A 16,545-nucleotide genomic window follows, 5' to 3' on the forward strand; every position below is an offset into this window, starting at 1 on the left:
CGCAGCGTGGAAACGCTGAGTGATGCTGAGTAAGAGATTATGTAAATGATGAGTGATGCTGAGTAAGAAATCATGGAAACGCTGAGTGATGTTGATTAAGAGATTATGTAAATGATGAGTGATGTTGAGTAAGAAATCACAGAAATGCCGAGTGATGCTGAGAAATAAATAATGGAAAAGCTGAGTGATGCCGAGTAAGAAATCATGGAAACGCTGAGTGATGCTGAGAAAGACACCATGGAAACACTGAGTGATGCTGGAATTGCCCCCCATCCCTCCTTCCACAAAACACGTGTAAATGCTGGACTGTAAATTGTGCCTTCCTCTATTATACTTATGCTAAAATGTTTATTATATTTTACTGAGCCATTTCATTTATGTTCTTATTCTTATATTTTATTTCGTATTCTTATTGCATTGTCGAGAAGGAACCTGCAAGTAAGCATTTCATTGGACGGTGTATACCATGTGTATACCGTACATACAACAAAAACTCTAAACTTGAGTAAGGCATCATGGAAACGCTAAGTGATGCATCATGGAAGATCATGACATATCACTCCTGCAAGGCGAATGGAACCGGTTTCAGGGCTCCCCCCCACGTCCCCTGAGGACTGCTAAGTTGTATGGCATTCCCAGGGGACGTGGGGGAGCCCTGAAACGGCTCCCATGTGCTGAGGAGGCAGATAACTTATATTTGGGTCTCCTAGTTCTCTTGAGAAATGGGGGTTTTCTATCTTGAGTTACAGTAGGTTACCATTGAGACACAAAGAAGGTTCCGCGTCGGTCACACCAACAATGCCACAAATCTACAATATAGTTGTTCAATATAAAATAGTCTGTTTTTCCACAGGAAAAGAAAGGACTTGGAACAACGACTTGAAATGTAATCGCATTTTGTTTGCTACAGGAATCGAGACTTACTTTTACCAGAAGACATGCCTAAAAGTCCAAAGTCGGGAATACTATACTTAGATGGGAAGAAACATCCTTGGGTCAGAATACACAGACAAACAAATCCATGTGAATGAATTCCCGCTTCTAACAAATGCATCTATCTGAAGCTGTTGAACAATAGCCTGAAGTCACAAAGCCAGAGAAATGCCTCTGTTAATGGGATTTCTTTCATAAAAGCTGCATTAGAGACTTAAAACAATAGGTTTTTCTTTGCCGCAATCTTACTAAAACAATTCCTAGTAGGTTCATAAAGCAGAAAGCCTTCATGAAGACAGCTTAGTTACTTGGTAACATTTATTTTCAGGTCGAAGGGTTTCTTTATTCACCATAGTTTCTCAAAGGTGACCTTGTCTGACATTAGTCTGTCGAAAAGCATAAGTTCAGCATGAGCACCATGTCATTGGGACAAAATTCGCAACAAAGATGATAACAATCACCATGGCGATGGTGATGATGTGTCAGGTGACCGTGAGCTCTAAGGAAGGGTTCTGCTGTTGACTCCATCTTTAGAAGAGAAACTCTTTAGAATCCATAGAATAGGTTGTGTTCCCATGCCGAGTTGTGACTGAAGTCCTGCTCCCTGCAGCTAAACAAATCAACACAGCGTCACATGAATGGAGGGGGGAGTGGGGACTGGAAGGCGGGGCTATTCTGGGCTGTAGCCTTTCTAGGGCCTGTTTGTGTTCACAGGGGCGGGAACAAGGGTTGGAGCAATGGGGGAGGATGGGACCGAGAGGATAGTGTGGACCACCTCACCACAGACCCCCCAGCCCCACCCTGGCCCCTTCTCACCCCATCCTGGCCCAGCATCCCTCTGGAAGCAGGCAGGCTGGGCCTCTGGGCAGAGAGCATTTCTGATCGTCCCAGCTCCCTCCTGCAAGCGAAGGTCGTGGCTATTTTCAACTCCCACTCCAGCCCTTTCCACTGTGTGGTCTCTATGTGCAGCCTAAAGGCTATCACTGGGACTGGGGAGCACGTTCTCCACAGGCTCTCTGCTTAGGCAAAGGGATATCACACCACAACAAGCTGGCAGAGGCAGTGCGACTAGCAACAGACCAATGGCTAATGTGTGACTCCTACTGTGTCTGTGCTCAGTGTGTCACTGACTTGAAAGTCAGTGCTATGCAAGTGTATAGTTTTGCGGTTTCAGGGATTTATGAGATGAGGAATGAAGAAACACTAAGCCACCTGGGGAAAGGAGAGACTAGTAGACAGTTAAGAAGCAAGGGGCAGGACTAGACATTACATTTAGATTACATTTACATTACATTTTGGTCATTTAACAGCAGTGGAGGCTGGTGGGAGGAGCAATAGGAGGACAGGCTCATTATAATGGATAGAATGAAATTAATGGAACGGAGCCAAACGTGTGGTTTATATATGTTTGATGTGTTTGATACCATTCCATTTCTTCCATTTCAGCCATTACAATGAGCCATTCCTCCTTTAGCTCCTACTAACAGCCTCCACTGTTTAACAGACACTCTTATTCAGAGCGACTCAGTGCTGTATCGCTGACGGTTTGACTTACAGGAAGAGGAGGATGCCAGTGTTGGCCATGGCATAAGCCAGTCCCAGAATTCCACTGCCCATGATAGCATTCCCCAGGTTGAACACAGACATGCCGAAAGACGTCTTTCCCTCAAACTGATCAAAACAAATACAACAATCTCAGATTCAGGTCATTCAATACTGAGGTAAAGCAGAAAATGGCTGCTCTTCTTACATTTAGAAACTCATGCTCTTGTCAAGTGCAATGTGACAGGCACAATGTGCCATCAGATTCCAATCACATAGTGGGTGCATCCCAAATGGCACCCTATTCCCTATATAGTACACTTCTTTTGAACAGACCCCTATGGTCAAAGGTAGTGCACTACATAGGGAATAGGGTACCCACTTGGGACAAAGCCAGGGAGTGATGTTTGAGTTGTGGTACATGTGAAGGTAATAAAGTCAGCTACACTCACATCTGTGAAGCGCATGGGCTTCCTCCCATCTCCGTTGGGCAGAAACTCCTCATTCTCCAGGATGGCATCAGGATCATCAAACCTGGATGAAACAAAAAACGCTGTTACAATCGAAAGTCTCCAAAACTTGCAGCTTTAACACTAAAACAGTGTTAAAAATGCTTCACTTAAAGGTTTGTTTGTGAGTAACGATTTGACATAGTCAGTAGGCCTACTAGGTAGAGCTTGTCTGTGTGACTGTGTGTAGAAAGCAGAAACCTACCTGACGTTTTGAGTACCATTTCTGTGTTGGAACAGAGCATCCACGGGGCGAAGGAAGAACAAAAACAAGGCAAACATGCACTTAGAAACACAAACACCACTCAGGAAATCAGACGTCATTCACGCTCTATAAACACTTCATACTCATTACTGATGTCATACACTTAGCACAAGGAGGACAGGACAAGCAAACACAATTTGCAATGGCGGAAAATGAAACAGAGTTTTATGAGGTCCTTGTATAAGACCTCTTCATCCCAAATGGCACCATATTCCCTTTATAGTGCACTACTTTTGACCAGGGACTATAGGGAAAGTACCACACTATGTAGAGAACAGGGTGCCATTTGGGATACAAACAGTGTCTCTGTATTTTATGGTTAATTACCAGTGTTTGGAATAATTTGGATGAATATATTGTATTGACCGGTGACATTTACAGGCTGTTTAATGGGTTTTGGTTTCCACACAGGTAGATAGATGACAGCAACACATGGCACATTCACAAACTGTAACACAACACAGGACAAAGCCATTACTCTCTCCAGTCTAAGGTACTGGAATAACGAGGGCTGGGCATAACACTGCATGCAGTGGGCAAAATAAATGTCACCACCCTTATGTGACAGTAAGATCAAAGCATCCCTTCAAAAACAATTGGAATGGAATATACAATGTAATGTTTCTGTGGTATGCAGTAGAGGCAACAAGATAAAAAAAATAAACACCAGATAGGTGCAGTGAAATGTGTTGTTTTACAGGGACAGCTCGAAGTAGGTTGGCGCCACTGGGGCAAATTAGGGTTAAGTGGCTTGCTCATTCACACATTGAGAGGTTTTCATCTTGTCGGCTCAGGTATTCGAACCAGCAAACTTTGTAAAACTGGCCCAATGCTCTAACCGCTATAACCTGCCGCACCAATCAGGTGTAATCTGTGACTAAAGTCATTGTTTTGAGCCAAGTGTATGGCCCTTCTCAGCTGCTCATCGGAGGGAGATTTTTTATAGTTGTGGTGGTTGGTGAACAATTCAATAGTCTAACAACAATAATTGAGGTAGGTTAGAGCGGGGTGGGGAAAAGAAAGGACAGGAGAATGAAACTCACGTGTCTAATTCCTCTGCCATGGTCTTCATGGGCACATACGCGTCATCTTCTAGGTCGTGACCTTTCCCATTGGGCGAGTGTCCTAAGATGCTCATCTCTGATTGGTCTGGCTCCATGCTCTAAGTAGCAGTTATGATACACTGTGTGTGGTCCTCTCAGTCTGCTCCCTCAGGTATCTAGAGCAGAAGGAGAAGGCATTTCATTGACACAGATCCCACAATTACTCCCCTATATGTCTTGTTGTGTATCTACAGGATACAGTGCACATGGGGACACCTGTATCTGTGTAAATAGGCATTTAATTAAAAAAATATCAAACAATAAACTTCAACGGCTAGTCTCTCTCTCTGCTAATGACTGTGTGCATTTCGCTACACTCGCAATAACATCTGCTAACCATGTGTATGTGACCAATAAAATGTGATTTTGATTTGATTTGTGGTGACTAATTTATTTACATAGTAAAACTTTCACTTCAACATCCAAGATCTGACCTGTTTCACACACTTGCTTATGGTATAAATGATTCTGAATCAACTCAAGCCATGACACTATGCTTTTTGGGCAACTACAATACCAAGTAATGCAAAAAGGTCCAAAGCATGGGGTCAAAGTTTGTGTGTTTGAGCCAATGTCACATCATCATTACACTGTTTGCTCATGGTGTTCCACTCAGTGATGTCACAAGGCCTGCCAGCTTCTCAGAGCTGAGAACGGAGGTGGTTCAACTAAACCCTCTGTTCAGGTCCCACGTAATGTTGTCACACAGACACTTCCCTCCCACGCCTAGCCTATGTACACAAACTACACCAGCCACACATAACCTACCCGAGTAGCACATACCATGTTGGAATTTCAGTACTTCAGCATAACATTTCCTACAGGTTTCCTCATGGTTCTATTTAGTCATGTTCTCAAATTGTTAAGAGAACGTTAAATAAACTTTCCATAAAAACCACAAGAAAACTTTTGTAACGTCTAAGAATGTTATTTAAAAACATATACATTCTGTTCTCAGTATCAGAACTCAGGATAAGATCCAGGTGCAGACAGCTAGAGTCACAGATGTGTATTGACCCAAATGGGGCAGGCAAAAGACAGGTCAAAGCTCTGTAATACAGGGCAGAATCAATAAGGTACAGAACGGCAGGCAGGCTCAGGACATGCAGAGGTTTGTAAACGGGTCAGAGTCAGGCAGGCGCAGGACACAGACAGACTGCTCAGACAGACTGCTCAGACAGACTGCTCAGACAGACTGCTCAGACAGACTTCTCAGACAGACTGCTCAGACAGACTGCTCAGACCTAACAAGACAAACTGGCAACAGAGAAACAGAGAACACAGGTATAAATACAATGGTGATAAAGAGGAAGATGGGTGACACCTGGAGGTGGGGTGGAGACAAGCACAAAGACAGGTGAAACAGATCAGGGTGTGACACTCAGCATTAACAAAACTCTCTCTACACTCCATCTTGTTAAGTGTGTGCAGGTGTGTTGGCCACACCTGATCTCAATGAGTGCTTGTTTCCTTTGAAATGGGGTCTGTTTGAATAGGCTAAAATAAACAGCTTTGTATGCGTAAAAAAACATGGCATGCTAGCTCTTGCCTTGTGGCACGGTGGACTAATTCAATGGATGAAGAATACAAAACCAATTTCACTAGTTCAAATCTCACAAAACAAAAATAATTGTGTTGGCATGCTTAAGGAAATACATTTCTATCTGTGCTTTAAAAAGCTTACCCAAAATAAGCTAACGGTGTTATTGAAACATTCAGTGAAAGTTTTAAGGAAGTTATTAAAAAACTCCAAATAACCTATAATTTCCATTCTCAGAGCGTTAATAAAACCTCCCAGGTAAACTTTCCAGGAAACAGATTAAAGCATTATCAGAAGCTCCCTGCAACCTAAAAATAAATGTTCCAAGAACAGGCAAAATGTTCCCTTCCGTTCTCAGAATGTTTAAAAAAACGCTCTGTCTTACTGGTCAGGAAACGAAACCAAAAATATACGTGTCACGTCCTGACCAGTATAGAGGATTTTGTTATTGTAGTTTGGTCAGGACGTGGCAGAGGGTAGTTGATTTATGTATTACGGGGTTTTTTGGTCACTGGTCTATGTTTGTATTTCTATGTGTATGTTCTAGGGTAGTTTTCTATATGTAGGTTGGGTGCTGGACTCTCAATTGGAGGCAGGTGTTTCTAGTTGCCTCTGATTGGGAGTCCTATAAATAGGTGTGTGTTTTGTTTGTCACTTGTGGGTAGTTGTTTGATAGCACTGCTTTTGTTGAGCCTGCGTCTCTGTTCCTGTTGTTAGTTTGTTTATTGTTTTTCCGTGGTGTTCTCATTGTTATAATAAATATGTTGAGCACGCAACCCGCTGCGCCTTGGTCCCATTCTCTCTTCCACGACAGTTGTGACAATACGTTTGCACAACTTCCAAGGAACCAAATGTGCTAGGTGGATAGTGACGTGAATGGAACTATACAGAACAAAAATATAAACGCAACTTGAAAAAATGTCAACAATTTTACTGAGTCATAAGGAAATCAGTCAATTGAAATAAATTCATTAGGCCCTAATCTATGGATTTCACATGACTACGCGGGGGTGCAGCTATGAGTGGGCCTAGGAGGGCATAGGCCCACCCACTTGGGAGCCAGGCCAACACACTGGAGAGCCAGGCCCAGACAATCAGAATGAGTTTTTCTCCACAAAAGGGATTTATTACAGACAGAAATACACCTCAGTTTCATCAGCTGGCTGGTCTCAGATGATCCCGCTGCATTTTTTCTTTGCCAAGATAATCCATTCACCGGACAGGTGTGGCATATCAAGAAGCTGATTAAACAGCATGATCATTACACAGGTGTACCTTGTGCGGGGGACAATAAAAGGCCACTATAAAATGTGCAGTTTAGTCAAACAACACAATGCTACAGATGTCTCAAGTTTTGAGGGAACATGCAATTGGCATGCTGACTGCAGTAATGTCCACCAGAGCTGTTACAAGATAATTTAATGTTCATTTCACAACCATAATACGCCTCCAACATCGTATTAAAGAATTTGGCAGTACGTCCAACCAGGCTCACAACCACTTGTAGACTACGTGTAACCACGCCAGCCCAGGACCTCCACATCCGGCCTCTTCACCTGCAGGATCATTTGAGACCAGCCACCAGCTGATGAAACTGTGGGTTTGCACAACCAAAGAATTTCTGCACAAATTGTCAGAAACCGTCTCAGGGAAGCTCATCTGCGTGCTCGTCATCCTCACCAGGGTCTTGACCTGACTGCAATTTGGCGTCATAACTGACTTCAGTGGGCAAATGCTCACCTTCGATGGCCACTGGCATTTACATTACATTTACATTTAAGTCATTTAGCAGACGCTCTTATCCAGAGCGACTTACAAATTGGTGGATTCACCTTATGATATCCAGTGGAACAACCACTTTACAATAGTGCATCTAAATCTTTAGGGGGGGGGGGGGGGGGTTAGAAGGATTACTTTATCCTATCCTAGGTATTCCTTAAAGAGGTGGGGTTTCAGGTGTCTCCGGAAGGTGGTGATTGACTCCGCTGTCCTGGCGTCGTGAGGGAGCTTGTTCCACCATTGGGGTGCCAGAGCAGCGAACAGTTTTGACTGGGCTGAGCGGGAACTGTGCTTCCTCAGAGGTAGGGAGGCGAGCAGGCCAGAGGTGGATGAACGCAGTGCCCTTGTTTGGGTGTAGGGCCTGATCAGAGCCTGAAGGTACGGAGGTGCCGTTCCCTTCACAGCTCCGTAGGCAAGCACCATGGTCTTGTAGCGGATGCGAGCTTCAACAGGAAGCCAGTGGAGAGAGCGGAGGAGCGGGGTGACGTGAGAGAACTTGGGAAGGTTGAACACCAGACGGGCTGCGGCGTTCTGGATGAGTTGTAGGGGTTTAATGGCACAGGCAGGGAGCCCAGCCAACAGCGAGTTGCAGTAATCCAGACGGGAGATGACAAGTGCCTCGATTAGGACCTGCGCCGCTTCCTGTGTGAGGCAGGGTCGTACTCTGCGAATGTTGTAGAGCATGAACCTACAGGATCGGGTCACCGCCTTGATGTTAGTAGAGAACGACAGGGTGTTGTCCAGGGTCACGCCAAGGTTCTTAGCACTCTGGGAGGAGGACACAATGGAGTTGTCAACCGTGATGGCGAGATCATGGAATGGGCAGTCCTTTCCCGGGAGGAAGAGCAGCTCCGTCTTGCCGAGGTTCAGCTTGAGGTGGTGAGCCGTCATCCACACTGATATGTCTGCCAGACATGCAGAGATGCGATTCGCCACCTGGTTATCAGAAGGGGGAAAGGAGAAGATTAATTGTGTGTCGTCTGCATAGCAATGGTAGGAGAGACCATGTGAGGATATGACAGAGCCAAGTGACTTGGTGTATAGCAAGAATAGGAGAGGGCCTAGAACAGAGCCCTGGGGGACACCAGTGGTGAGAGCACGTGGTGCGGAGACAGATTCTCGCCACGCCACCTGGTAGGAGCCACTGGCACACTGGAGAAGTGTGATTCTCACGGATGAATCCCGGTTTGAACTGTAAGGGGCAGATGGCAGACAACGTGTATGGCGTTGTGTGGGTGAGCGGTTTGCTGATGTCAACCTTGTGAACAGAGAGCCCCATGGTGACGGTGGGGCTATGGTATTGGCAGGCATAAGCTACGGACATCGAACACAACTGAATTTTATCAATGGCAATTTGACTGCACAGTGATCCCGTGACGAGATCCTGAGGCCCATTGTCGTTCCATTCATCTGCCGCCATCACCTCATGTTTCAGTATTTTAATGCAAGGCCCCATGTCGCAAAGATCTGTACACAATTCCTGGAAACTGAAAACGTCCCAGTTCTTCCATCACCAGATATGTGAGTCAAATTTGCTTTCTCCCACGTTGGTTAGTGGTTCCTGTCCGTGGTTCTGAAACACATCAGTGCACTGTTGAATTGGCGCCTTTTCCTAGACCATGTTGATATGTGCATAATAGCAAAGTTAACCAGCATATTGGTGTTGAGAACCATGCGGCAGAGGCAGCAGCAGAATGAGGAAATTATAAAACAGTCTTATTGTCTAAGAAAAGTGAGGAGAGAGGAAACCCCTACTTAATTAGGTCTATAATCAATAGCCTAACTGTTAAATGTGCCTGGCTTTATAAATCATCCATATATATCTACAGAAATAAGACAGATCCTGCTTCTGTTGCCTGTTTGAGTGCACCAAGCACCAAGACTCACACAACAACAACAATTTCACAAATGCATCGGTTTTTAATCTTTGCTTTGCTGTAATAAAGGCTTTACACTTTTTTCCATTCGAACAGCCTCTGGTATTATTTATAATTTACTTAGTGTTCTTTACACTGTTCCAAATTGTCAGATTACTTTTATTTATAATAATAATAATGCAAATGTTTCTTGGTCTCCTCCTTATTGTTATTATTATGATCATCATTCTAATAATATAATGTCATTATCATTAGTATGCTTAGTATAGCAGCCTTGTATAACCACCATCGAGCTGTAGGCCTAAGAGCGCATCCTGTTTAGCCTTAATACCGTAACTTACTTAGGCCTATATTTCAATACTTCTATAGACTACTGTATCAATCAATCATTCATTCGTTCATGTCACACAGCATACGAGTCATTCATGATTTGAAATGAAATCAAGCATTTTAGTTATAAAATAGAATAAAGGGAGCATTGAAAAATGTGCTTTAACAATAAATAAACTGTTACATTTCGGTAATTGCCTTCAGAAATGAATGTGACTGTTTTTAGTCTTTGCTGTAATAAAGTCTTAACAATAAGACATTACAACAGACTCTGTGATATGCTTATAATGTATTTACTGTTGCTTACATTGTTCCAAATGGTCAGAAAAATTATATTGTAATCTATACAGCACCTGTTTGTGTCACGCCCTGACCAGGTGAACTCTTCTATTTTGGTCAGGGTGTGGCATTTCTATAGTTTATTTTCTATGTTTTGGTATAGCCTTGCTTTGGAGCGTATTTCTATGTTGGGTTCTGTCGATTCCCAATCAGAGACAGCTGTCACTAGTTGCCTCTGATTGGGGAATCATATTTAAGTTCCTTTTCCCCCCACGATGTTTGTGGGTTGTTGTCTCTTTTTGTTGGAGCAGTAGCGATACGTTTATTCTCTGTTTTGACCGTGTTATTTCCGTCTGTAATAAATAACATGAGTTCGCTCCCAGCTGCGCCTTGGTCCACTTCTTCCTTCCTGCACGACGATCGTTACAGAACAACCCACCAAACCAGGACCAAGCAGCGGGAGGAAAAGGAGCGCGAGAGATGGGCTCGCGAGGGAAAGGAGTTCTGGACCTGGGAGGAGATCATGTCGGGGAAAGGACCCTGGCGGAAGGATTCCCAGGTCGAGGAGGTGATGCCAGCCGGTGGAAGGAGTCGCAGGCGGCGGTCGAGGAGGCCCGGAAGCCACCCCCAAGAAAATTTTTTTGGGGGGGCTAATGGGGTGGTCCGGAAGGGCAGAGGAAGAGCCCAGACCACTGCTCTCGTGGGGGATAACGGCGAAGGAGGAGGCAGAGATGTGGCAGGTCCTGGAGGACCTGCGTAGGGACAGCGTGGAGGAAGAGCCTTGGGTGGCAGAGGTGCGCACGGTATCGCCAGTGCGCCTGCAAAGCCCAGTGCGCTCTGTGCCAGCGCCCCACATTTTCCGGGCTAGGGGGAGTGTTCAGCGAGGACGTGTTGTGCCGGCTCAGCGCTCCTGGCCTCCGGTGCCCCTTCTCGGTCCGATGTATCCTGCGCCGAGGACGCGCACTGTGTCTCCGGTACGGCTACACAGCCCAGTGCGTTCTGTGCCAGCGCTCCACACTTGCCAGGCTAAGGTGGGTGTTGAGCCAGAACGGGTGATGTCAGCTGTGCACTCCAGACCTCCAGTGCGCCTCCTCGGTCCAGGATATCCGGCGCCGCTTATGCGCACTGTGTCGCCGGTGTGCGGTCACAGTCCAGTCCGGCCCGTCCCTGCTCCCCGCACCAGGTTAGTGGTGCGTGTCCACAGTCCTGTCCGGCCCATCCCTGCTCCCCGCACCAAGCCAGTGGTGTGTGCCCCCAGTCCAGTCCGGCCCGTCCCTGCTCCCCGCACCAGGTTAGTGGTGCGTGTCCCCAGTCCTGTCCGGCCCGTCCCTGCTCCCCGCACCAGGTTAGTGGTGCGTGTCCCCAGTCCTGTCCGGCCCATCCCTGCTCCCCGCACCAAGCCAGTGGTGCGTGTCCCCAGTCCTGTCCGGCCCATCCCTGCTCCCCGCACCAAGCCAGTGGTGCGCGTCCCCAGTCCAGTCCGGCCCGTCCCTGCTCCCCGCACCAAGCCAGTGGTGTGTGCCCCCAGTCCAGTCCGGCCCGTCCCTGCTCCCCGCACCAGGCCAGTGGTGCGTGTCCCCAGTCCTGTCCGGCCCGTCCCTGCTCCCCGCACCAGGTTAGTGGTGCGTGTCCACAGTCCTGTCCGGCCCATCCCTGCTCCCCGCACCAAGCCAGTGGTGCGTGTCCCCAGTCCTGTCCGGCCCATCAGCTGCTCCCCGCACCAGGTTAGTGGTGCGCGTCCCCAGTCCAGTCCGGCCCGTCCCTGCTCCCCGCACCAAGCCAGTGGTGTGTGCCCCCAGTCCAGTCCGGCCCGTCCCTGCTCCCCGCACCAGGTTAGTGGTGCTTGTCCCCAGTCCTGTCCGGCCCGTCCCTGCTCCCCGTACCAGGTTAGTGGTGCGCGTCCCCAGTCCAGTCCGGCCCGTCCCTGCTCCCCGCACCAGGTTGGTGGTGCGTGTCCCCAGGCCAGTCCGGCCCGTCCCTGCTCCCCGCACCAGATTGGTGGTGCGTGTCCCCGGTCCTGTCCGGCCCGTCCCTGTTCCCCGCACCAGGCCCACGGCGCGTGTCCACAGTCCGGCACGGCCTGTGTCCGGTCCACCGGTGACCAGTCCTGTTCCGGTCGGCGGCTCCGCTCCGGAGCCTGAGCATGCCGCTCCACCGTGGTCCAGTCCGGGCCAGAGGGGTAGGGCTAGGGTGGAGGCAGGGGGAGAAACACGCCCGGGGCCAGAGCCTCCACCGAGGGTGAGGCGCCCACCCGGGTCCCCCCCCCTTATAGACTTTAGGTTGGTGCGCCGGGAGTACGCACCGTTGGAGGGGGGGTACTGTCACGCCCTGACCAGGTGAACTATTCTATTTTGGTCAGGGTGTGGCATTTCTATAGTTTATTTTCTATGTTTTGGTATAGCCTTGCTTTGGAGCGTATTTCTATGTTGGGTTCTGTCGATTCCCAATCAGAGACAGCTGTCACTAGTTGCCTCTGATTGGGGAATCATATTTAAGTTCCTTTTCCCCCCACGATGTTTGTGGGTTGTTGTCTCTTTTTGTTGGAGCAGTAGCGATACGTTTATTCTCTGTTTTGACCGTGTTATTTCCGTCTGTAATAAATAACATGAGTTCGCTCCCAGCTGCGCCTTGGTCCACTTCTTCCTTCCTGCACGACGATCGTTACAGTTTGGCACACATAATATGCACGCAGTGCTTGATCTTCAGCATTTTCCACAACTACTGAAATGTATTCCCCTTTACCTGAGCAACCAATAAACATCCCCCCGTTTCGACTTTATTTGTCACGTCCTCTGCATCCATTTTGATGTTATGGTGTTTGGAGTTTGTTATAACCAATGAATCGATGTGATTATGATATGCTATAGGTCAGGACCTATTGGTCACATTAACTTTTTAATTTTTAAATTTTAATTCACCTTTATTAAACCAGGTAGGCCAGTTGAGAACAAGTTCTCATTTACAACTGCGACCTGGCCAAGATAAAGCAAAGCAGTGCGACAAAAACAACAACACAAAGTTAAACATGGGATAAACAAACTTACAAACGTACACAATAGAACAAAGTCTATATGCAGTGTGTGCACATGTAGTAAGATTAGGGAGGAAGGCAATAAATAGGCCATAGTGGCGAAATAATTACAATTTAGCATCAACACTGGAGTGATAGATGTGCAAGTAGGGATAGATGTGCAAGTAGTACAGATGAAGTCGGAAGTTTACATACACTTAGGTTGGAGTCATTATAACTTGTTTTTCAGCCACTCCATACATTTCTTGTTAACAAACTATAGTTTTGGCAAGTCGGTTAGGACATCTACTCTGTGCAAGACACAAGTAATTTTTCCAACAATTATTTACAGACAGATTATTTAACTTATAATTCACTGTATCACAATTCCAGTGGGTCAGAAGTTTACATACACAAAGTTTACTGTGCCTTTAAACATCTTGGAAAATTCCAGAAAATGATGTTATGGATTTAGAAGCTTCTGATAGGCTAATTGACATCATTTGAGTCAATTGGAGGTGTACCTGTGGATATATTTCAAGGCCTACCTTCAAACTCAGTGTCTCTTTGCTTGACATCATGGGAAAATCAAAAGAAATCAGCCAAGACCTCAGAAAAATACATTGTAGACCTCCACAAGTCTGGTTCATCCTTGGGAGCAATTTCCAAACGCCAGAAAGTACCACGTTCATCTGTACAAACAATAGTACGCAAGTATAAACACCATGGGACCACATAGGCGTCATACCGCTCAGGAAGGAGATGCGTTCTGTCTCCTAGAGATGAATGTACCTTGGTGCGAAAAGTGCAAATCAATCCCAGAACAACATAGCAAAGGACCCTGTGAAGATGCTGGAGGAAACAGGTACAAAAGTATCTATATCCACAGTAAAACGAGTCCTATATCGACATAACCTGAAAGGCCGCTCAGCAAGGAAGAAGCCACTGCTCCAAAACCGCCATTAAAAAAGCCAGACTACGGTTTGCAACTGCACATGGGGACAAAGATCGTACTGTTTGGAGAAATGTCCTCTGGTCTGATGAAACAAAAATAGAACTGTTTGGTCATTATGACCATCGTTATGTTTGGAGGAAAAAGGGGGAGGCTTGCAACCCGAAGAACACCAACCCAACCGTGAAGCACGGGGGTGGCAGCATCATGTTGTGGGGGTGCTTTGCTGCAGGAGGGACTGTTGCACTTCACAAAATAGATGGCATCATGAGGGAGGAAAATGATGTGGATATATTGAAGCAACATCTCAAGACATCAGTCAGGAAGTTAAAGCTTGGTCGCAAATGGGTCTTCCAATTGGACAATGACCCCTAGCATACTTCCAAAGTTGTGGCAAAATAACCTCAATCCTATAGAAAATGTGTGGGCAGAACTAAAAAAGCGTGTGTGAGCAAAGAGGCCTAGAAACCTGACTCAGTTACACCAGTTCTGTCAGGAGGAATGGGCCAAAATTCCCCAAACTTATTGTGGGAAGCTTGTGGAAGGCTACCCGAAACGTTTGACCCAAGTTAAACCATTTAAAGGCAACGCTACCAAATACTAATTGAGTGTATGTAAACTTCTGACCTACTGGGAATGTGATGAAAGAAATAAAAGCTGAATAAATCATTCTCTCTACTATTATTCTGACATTTCACATTCTTAAAATAAAGTGGTGATCCTAACTGACCTAAGACAGGGAATTTTTACTAAGATTAAATGTCAGGAATTGTGAAAAACAGAGATTAAATGTATTTGGCTAAGGTGTATGTAAACTTCCAACTTCAACTGTATATTCAGAGAAAATTGTCGGCCCAAGAATTGAACCCTGTGGGACCCCCATAGAGACTGCCAGAGGTCCGGACAACAGGCCCTCCGATTTGACACACTGAACTCTATCTGAGAAGTAGTTGGTGAACTAGGCGAGGCAGTCATTTGAGAAACCAAGGCTATTGAGTCTGCCGATAAGATACATACATGTGTCATGTAAAGAAAGCAAGGGTAGAGGGAATAGGGAATGTTTTTCCTAAAAAACGAGGGATTGCGGTAACAGAACTTTTCAGAAATGGCTGTAATTATGTTGCAGCGTCAGCAAAAGGTACAGCGCGATAAACACTTTCATGTTCTGTGACGTCGCTGCAGCAGGAAGGAGAGAGAGACAAAGGGTTCTAGTCACACAGTCACTCACAGTTTTGTTTTTTTAACACAATGCAGCAAGCCCGGTGCAATCAAATCAATCTCTGGTCGGACTCGCTCTAGTAATTTGTGTGTCTTCATTATTTAATCAAACAGTGTGCTTAAAGCATCAGACAAGCTCAGTGAATATAGTTGATTTGATTAAAACACATAGGATGTATCGATAAATGGAAAAATACAAGTTTAAAATCTTCGACCAATCGGTTGGTCGAAAGAACAGACGACTCTTAGTCAACCAAGATTTTTAGTCGGGACAGCCCAACTTGGTAGACTGCAGGGCTTGCATGGCAGGAATTGGATCAAGCAGATAGATCCAGGAGTTCTTCTATCAAATGTTATTAAAGAGCAGATAAGCCAGCAGAAAGCTAGATATAGATGTAGCTGTGTGTATTTAAACACTGGTACATGTAGGCCTTTATATCCATGGCCCTGGGTGGTGAATGGTGATATAGGTCACTGGCAGGCCACACTTTTTGGAAGAGATGAGATGGCCCGTTCGGGGTCAAATAAAAGGAGGGACACTCAGTCGCCTTTAGAGAGTTAGTGAAAAGGGTTCCAAAAGGGTTTTTCAGCTGTCCCCTTAAGATAACCCTTTTTGGTTCCAGGTAGAACCATTTTGGTTCCAGGTAGAACCATTTTGGGTTCCATGTAGAACCCTCTGTGGAAATGGTTCTACGTGGAACCCAAAACGGTTCTACTTGGAACTAAAAGGGTACAGTGTACCTAAAAGGGTTATTCGGCTGTCCACATAGGAGAACCCTTTGAAGAACCCGTGTTGGTTCCAGGTAGAACCCTTTTGGTTCCAAGTAGAACCGTTTTGGGCTCCACGTAGAAACCTTTCCACAGAGTGTTCTACATGGAACCCAAAATGGTTCTACCTGGAACCAAAATGGTTTGAATCCCTGAGCTGACTAGGTGAAAAATGTGTCAATGTGCCCTTGATCAAGGCAATTAATGCTAATTTCTCCCATAAGTCGCTCTGGATAAGAGTGTCTGCTAAATAACACAAATGTAAATGTACTCTTGTTACAGAGATGGGTCCACAGGTAAAACGTCTTCCATCTTTACACGCACACTTCTTTCCATATTGGTATATTTATCGTAGGTTGTTATGACGCTGTATTTACACTGAACCGTATGTGGCCCTGTGCTGTTTGTTTTCTTACTCAGTGCCAATCCAGATGCCAGAT

The 16,545-nt window shown here is 46.0% G+C and overlaps 1 protein-coding gene across 5 annotated transcripts in view; it reads right to left on the reverse strand.

Annotated features, from left to right (window-relative positions):
• LOC106566062 (sodium-coupled neutral amino acid transporter 3) overlaps nt 1-16,545 on the reverse strand; it is a 71,655-nt gene that overhangs the window by 40,073 nt on the left and 15,037 nt on the right. For 4 of the 5 annotated variants that reach the window (XM_014133878.3, XM_082959412.1, XM_082959413.1 and 1 more), the window contains 4 exons: nt 4,293-4,468; nt 3,190-3,210; nt 2,928-3,009; nt 2,489-2,604 (listed from right to left, as the gene is read on the reverse strand). In XM_014133878.3, coding sequence (XP_013989353.1) covers nt 2,489-2,604; nt 2,928-3,009; nt 3,190-3,210; nt 4,293-4,408 — 335 coding nt within the window. In that variant the 5' untranslated portion in view covers nt 4,409-4,468. The remainder of the gene's footprint in view (nt 1-2,488; nt 2,605-2,927; nt 3,010-3,189; nt 3,211-4,292; nt 4,469-16,545) is intronic. The other variant, XM_082959414.1, reaches the window with a different exon arrangement.

This window comes from Salmo salar, chromosome 12, assembly GCF_965601325.2.
Source record: "Salmo salar chromosome 12, fSalSal1, whole genome shotgun sequence".
Taxonomy (NCBI): Eukaryota; Metazoa; Chordata; class Actinopteri; order Salmoniformes; family Salmonidae; genus Salmo; species Salmo salar.